Below are 7,269 nucleotides of genomic sequence, written 5' to 3'. Positions count from 1 at the left end.
CATCCTCTTAAAATTTAAATATAATACGCTTATTAATTTACTCCAATAGTATTATTGCACCTGACATATAGGTACTAATTCCAAGATCAAACTATTATACATGTATTTATTTCGGTACACAGAAAGCAACAGATCAAACAGACCACTCAATCGAGTAGCAGCTTCCCCTCTCTGAGCCGGCGATCCAGCAACACGACTTTGACCAGTGGCGAGAACCGCTTCATATTCAAACGTCGACTGTTCCGGCATTCCCGAGAAATTTCGCAGGACCCGATCGAAGTGAACCTGTTGTACGCACAGGCCGTCTACTGTGTAGTGAAGGTAAACGATCCGCGGAATATTTAAATTACTTTACTTTTTACTTTAACTAAATTACTTTACGAAAATATTTTTAATTATTTTTATATAAGCCTATATTTATTATTACTGTTGTTGTTGATTAGTGTGACGACTTTCCTGTCAGTGAAAAGGTTGCTCTCCAATTGGCCGGACTTCAATGTCAAGTTTCACTTGGCGATCCCAAAGAGTCGACTTTGGAGTATTACGCGGACGTCGAAAACTATATACCGTTTAGGATAAGCAGAATAAGAAGTTCCGATACTTGGGTAGGTGTATTCGTGATGATGGTTTGTAGAAAATAGTGAGTTCCTGCGAGATGTATAGATGGTAAAACAGACGTATCTATTTGTACAAGGCGTTGCTCGATTAAATAACGAGGTATTAAATCAGCGAACTCTTCAAATAGTTGCACTGATGTCATAGAATTGAACTTATCGTAATTTGTCCTCATCAGTTTTTACACTAGTTCACCGAGTTTGATGGTAATTCCAATCATAATATGTTTTCCTGCAACTACGAATTTTTAAGGTTTTCGGTGTAGTTTCGTGACACCGTTGTTAAAACTCGACGTTCTAATAATATACGGCCCCATAGCATATTATGATTTTTTTTCTACTAAAAAATGTTCGTTATTTATGTTGTATTAATTTTTACCTGTCGTGCGTCGTGCTCATGAACTCACCCTCGTTCGACGAGGAACTATGTACACAGCGGATTTGGTCTGCAGTACTTGGTGCCAACAAATAATATTATAACTTAGACGACGCAATCTTATTACAGGTGCCGATATTGGCGCAGGCTCATCAACAATACGGAGCTGGCAGATCAGAGCTAATGGCAAAGGTCTTGTACTTGTCGTGTGTAATGCAATATCCTCTCTACGGCACCACTATGTTCCACGTCACCTACAGGGGCTACTGGTCGTACGGTATGATCATATTATTTTCACTCATCATCGTTATCGGGTTCGTTGTTAATGTCGGTCTTGTCGTTTCGTACAGGAAACACTCTGATACTCGGTGTCAACTGCGAAGGACTAATGTTGATCAAGCCGGAAGACAAGTTTGTCATGTACGAGTTCAGGTACACTGACGTCGAATCGATATTTTTGGACCCCAGCGATTGTTTTCTAACCATTAACTTAATGAGACATCAAAACGACAACGCCTCGGCACACAAGTGTTTCGTCTTTGAAACGCAACAGAAATCCGAAATCGGTTCGCTCATTGTCAGCTATTGTCCAGGGCTGGCCGGTTGGATAATCGAAAACGAAGCACCGGTATGAAATGAATAAATTGTTGTGACTTATAATCGAGATTTTAGGCTGTGAATTTCATGCACTAAAACAACTGGGCGACTGTGTACTAAAAATTGGTAATACTAATGCATTAATGAACGATTTTAATTTATCTTAACAGGTTAAAGCCATAACGAACGACGATCGAATACGACTTTATCACAACGTGATCAACTGCCGGCGCAATTTAATCGATTCAGACATGTTGAATAAGCCTCAGGACACCTCTGGTAGTTTCTTAAAGAACACTTTGCGCAGGTCAGTGTTACAACCAACTGGTATATACATCGCATTGATGCATTAGTAAAAATCAATCAACTTAAGTCCGTTTTTAATTTACAAATATTTTGTTTAGACTGAGCAAACACAAATTGGAAAAATTATGGGCTGAACACATTGGATCGTTGTCCGAACACGGAGAAACGTACAAGGGATTCTCGGGCTCTTATTGGTCCTTCAGTAGACAGACGATTTCCCAAAGTCTCAGCCGGTTGTCCGAACAAGACGAACAGATCGCTTTGCAAATGTTCCAGATCATACTGAAATATGCTGGCTTAGGTCAAAATGGTAACGATAATGATAACCGCGTTAACACATACGGCCCCAGGGGGGAACTGCATGGCGCTGCTATACGGACTACGATTATAACTTTAGAATGTTTTACAGTTGAGTCCCATAGACCCAAATTTACAAATTATTCAACTAAACAAAAATCTAATCGAGTAAAAAAATTGTTCTTCCCAATGTAATATAGAATATGCCAACAAATTGAAGTTAAAGTACCTATCAATTTCTAAAAAATAATAAAATTATAATTATTGTTACCTACACATTTATTGTTATTTACACATGTAAATACAACGTTATGATTAAAAGCATGCTACTCGATATTTTTGCTCTACAAGGAAAATCTATGAATCATTTATATGTTTTTGTTAATAAGTTACCATGACAACGAAAACATTACGAAAAATCCGACGAAAAATAAAAAGTTGTATCCAGCCTAAAAACATAAACATGTTAAAAATTATTTCTTTTTGTATGTTCTATATCATTTAATTGTCTCTTGTTCATTTTATAGGTATATATTATTATCAAATATCGCATTGAACATAATTTTACTTAAGTTTAACATTAAATTATAAAGCTTATGTCAATAAAACTAGGTACCAAAATATTTATTTCGTTTTACTAATTAAAACAAACCGTTTAATGTTTTATTTTATGTTAATTTTTAAATTTGTAACATACAAGTAGTTTTTTGATAAAATGGAATCTGGTCAATTTATTTTGCTTGTAGGTAGGTAGGTATTCGTTCATTGTCTCTACAAAAATATTTCTTATATTAAAATGTATTTTTCGTCATGTACTCCAAGATCACTTATTTCACTACTCAGTATACCCACCACTGATGATCGACTATACAATTGATGTATATTATTTGTATGTAATTAACTATCCTTTGCTGAACTTATTTCATATCATTAGTAATATATGACGTAGATAAAATAACAATAAAAAAATTGGATTCCAATATTATATCTGTTATACCGGACTTGTATACACATTATAGTGTTCGATTTTATATGCATTTTAAATGTTAGTGTTGTAAAAAAACAACTTTTTAATGCGAATTAACAACTGCATATAATAAACGTGCTATAATTAGTCATGATATTATATTATTGGACGGATTTCAGCCGCAAATATAATTCCGATCCGGGACTGAACTGTACAACTCCTGAATTTTAATACATTTTAAAACAAACGGCTTTCATAATAATTTTATCGTTTTTAATGCCAAAGAATCCCACCTAAAACTTTTAGCATGCCTAACGGCCGCCACATCTAAGCACGTCGTGGCACGACACATTTTACTGTCGGCGTCTTCGATCGTGTATAAATTAGATATCACTCAACAGTTTGTTGTTTTTAATATGAATTAGGAGAAGTCGTCCGGCGAGCAGAAGACGAACACGTCACTCTGATACAAAACGTCATGGAGAGATCGATGCGCAAGGAGTCGTTGCTCTGCGAACTGTACCTGCAGCTGATCAAGCAGACCACCGAACATCCGGATCCAAACTCGAGGGTCAACCTCAGGCATTGGGCGCTGTTGTCGCTCACATGTTCAGTCATCTTGCCGCCGCAACGCAACGTCCGAAAATATTTGATTGCTCATCTGCGGAAGTGCGCCGGCGATTGTGTGACCGAGGAAGGGAAGTACGCCCGATTCGCAGAAAAAGTGAGTGTGTTGTAACCGGAAGGTTTAATTTATAGGAGTGATTCCGACCGGATTGTTTCGTAGACTATAACTGTATTTAGCTATAATTTATAACCAAACAGTGATGCGAATACAATAATTTAATAATAGTGTAAACATTTTTTTTAAATTTTTCTGAGAAAAAATTATTTAAGAATTATTGAAAATATTTAGTAAGTGTTTATCAAATATTTAATCAACAATTGTTTCATTTTTAATTCAAGCCGATTGTAAAATGAAATTCTTAATGTAATTAATAGGGCAGCTAATAATACATTATCGATGAATGATGGTTAATTATAGGTATTAGTATATTATCTCTGCTAAAATTAATTCTAATACCAGTTCAGTCAGTTCAGTATAATATGTTTATTTTTGATATTACTACCTATTATTTCAGTATTGTTAGTTTTAAAATGTCGTTAATTTTTTTCGTTACAATATTCTACATGAAAATATTATGCTTTGATAAAAATGCCGCATATCCGTAATTTAAGAGGTTTGGTATAGGCTATTTTAATGAAGGAGTTGAGAAGTATTACAATATTAAATCTTGAATATATATTTATATACCAATTTAAAGTAATTTAAAATCAGTCCAATGTCAGTACAACAATGGTTGTTACGTTATAACTAATAAGTCTAGGGTTTTAAAATGTCATGACATTTATTTTCTTGAAATATTTCATTTTGATGAAAAATAAAAATAAAATGTTTATTATATCTAAAAGTTTATAGTCGTCAACTTCTAAGTGACCATTTTTAAAAGTTGGTTTATTGTATGAAACAAAGAAAATATGTAACATATTTACATATAATTTATAAGTTGTTTAACAAATGTATACTACTTATAACAAATTATATGAACTAAGTATTAAATAATGAGCCTAGAGCCCCTTCGCATCACTCAGCCACATACACACACACACATTATACGACTTTTGTACACTTTATAATTACTGAAAAATGAAAATATACTATTATTTCATTCATTGTTGGAATTGACCTCAAGTTTATTTCAAACCATTATCTTTTGTATCACTGATGGTTCACATACAACAATATTTTAAAACTCATGTAAAAAAATGTTTTTATTTTCAAAATAATGCCAGGAATATTTTTCAGCACTACATAATATAGAATAAACAAATATCAAATAATAAATCAACAAAAATAATATGTTTTTATTTAATTCTAAGTGTGTAATCAATTTATTGTTTCTAATCATCTATAACGGAACATGTATAAAAAAAGAAACATATTTTTCATAATTTCATTGAAATATTTCAAGAACGGTAAAATTTTTAATTTTGAAATATTTCAATTGAAAAATTTCAAGTGAAATATTTCAAATTTAGAACCCTACTAATAACTAAGTTATAGGTACAGAAAAATGGTTTCTTGAGTTACAAACTTATTAATACTTATACCGATTACATCAGATTCACCAAATGTTTACACTATAATAAAGTAGAAAACGTTCTTCGTGGCGTTTTTATTTATATTAGTACTCACTAATATTTTGTAATAAACAAATGAAAAAAAACCAATAGAAAATTAACTTTTGTTATTTACAAAATCATTTTCATGGATATATTACAGGTGGTATATCTTCCTCTTAAGTTTACGTTGTAGGAAACAATAATTTTCAATGACAACTAATTCAGACTTACGTTGTCTTAAAAAATATTGGAACAAAATGTTGTGCTCGGTTCCCCTTTTTTTATATTTCAATTTTTTAGTGCGTGTCGAAAACCCAAGGAACGAGGAGACGACAGTGGCCGCCGTCTAGGGAAGAAATATTGTGCACGATAAACAGGAGGTTGATTTACGCCCGATTTCATTTCATGGATGGACAATACCATGCCATTGAGTTTCACCCATCTTCAACGGCTAAAGACGTAGTGGAAATCGTCAAGAATAAAATTGGACTTAGGAAGACAGCGATGGGTAAGTAACACCAAAGTGGTTAGCACTGGAACCATAACAAAATATGTATTTTAATGTTAGGGTCAATTTGTTACTGCGACCTAAGAAACTATAAAAAATCATGCATATAGTTCTAAATAATACCTATTGTATTGTATATTTATAGGATATGCAATCTACGAGGTGTTGGGAAATTCCGAGCGAAGTTTGGTGGCCGAAGAAAAACTTGCTGACGTCATGTCGAAGTGGGAAAGATATAGGAATGCCAACACTGGAACGGCAAACACGTCCAAGCCCATCCGAAAGCATAGCCACATATTCCTGTTCAAAAAACACCTGTTCCTCGACCAGTACATGGACCTAGACGATCCGGTGGAAAAAGAACTGTTGTACCATCAGGTCCTGCATGGCCTTCGATGCGATCGATTCCCGGTGACTGATAACGAAGCGGTTCGTATTTTTATTTTTTTTACGGCGCATTAAACAGAGCGTAAACCAGAATTTTAACTATTTTATAACTGAAAGTAGAAATTGTGATTAGCATGTTTGGTGAATCAATCTGTACGGCTGTACAGATTGATTCACCAAACTGTACCATCTGTACCTATATAGCAGTTTAGAAAAATTGTAGTAAAAATACGGTACACCAAACATTGATGATAAATCACTCACTCTTTATCACATTACCAGCGCCCAAAAATGAATACATACAATATAATAATAAACTCTATATTCTCCCAAACTGTTAGATAATTTAAATCTATGTTCGGAGGAGTCCCAGAGTCTCTATTACATTATATACCCTATGGTTCTACCCCTACTTAAGCCAATGATACTGAAAATGTATAGCATTTATTGATATCTTTGTATCATGGTTTTAGGTTATGTTGACCTCTTTACAAGCTCAAGTAGAACTAGGAGACTGCGAAGACACCGTACTGGAATACCGACAGGTATCGTGCCATTGTCTCCCGTCGAGGCTAGTCACCAACATACCCAACGAAGATGTGGCGATGCACCACCAGAGTTTGAGAGGAATGACTTCGGCTGAGGCCAAGAAAGCTTTCTTAAACCTGATCAAAAGCTGGCCACTCCACAGAGCTACCATTTTCGACGTTATGGTTAGTGTATTGACTATTGTTTGAGGAATATAATTTACATGCATTGCATTTAATTTCGTTAAGGTATTATATAAAATTTAAAATTTAATAAGACATACAACGATGACTTATTCAGAATGTCATACGAAAAACGTAGGCATATTCTTTCACGTTTTTAGTTAAAATATGTATTCAAAAAGCATCATACAAAATATAGGTAATCTAGCTACGTCATTTTTTTTTAATCAACTGCCTAACAGAATTTATATTTAGACATTGAAAAAATCTGACTATGCATAATCTAATAAATCTATCTAGACCTAGTTAAGTACTTAAGTATT

The 7,269-nt window shown here is 33.8% G+C and overlaps 1 protein-coding gene across 2 annotated transcripts in view; it reads left to right on the top strand.

The window, feature by feature from the left end:
• LOC100166280 (myosin-VIIa) overlaps positions 1-7,269 on the top strand; it is a 146,262-nt gene that overhangs the window by 136,286 nt on the left and 2,707 nt on the right. For both annotated transcript variants that reach the window (XM_008183632.3, XM_003240377.4), the window contains exons 23-32: positions 123-321; positions 444-605; positions 1,120-1,267; positions 1,341-1,618; positions 1,758-1,894; positions 1,992-2,203; positions 3,583-3,881; positions 5,642-5,849; positions 5,995-6,278; positions 6,710-6,949. In XM_008183632.3, coding sequence (XP_008181854.1) covers positions 123-321; positions 444-605; positions 1,120-1,267; positions 1,341-1,618; positions 1,758-1,894; positions 1,992-2,203; positions 3,583-3,881; positions 5,642-5,849; positions 5,995-6,278; positions 6,710-6,949 — 2,167 coding nt within the window. The remainder of the gene's footprint in view (positions 1-122; positions 322-443; positions 606-1,119; positions 1,268-1,340; positions 1,619-1,757; positions 1,895-1,991; positions 2,204-3,582; positions 3,882-5,641; positions 5,850-5,994; positions 6,279-6,709; positions 6,950-7,269) is intronic.

The sequence above is a fragment of the Acyrthosiphon pisum genome, chromosome X (assembly GCF_005508785.2).
Source record: "Acyrthosiphon pisum isolate AL4f chromosome X, pea_aphid_22Mar2018_4r6ur, whole genome shotgun sequence".
Lineage (NCBI taxonomy): Eukaryota > Metazoa > Arthropoda > Insecta > Hemiptera > Aphididae > Acyrthosiphon > Acyrthosiphon pisum.
The sequence above is the reverse complement of the archived record's forward strand: the minus strand, read 5'-3'. Positions and strand labels throughout refer to the sequence as shown.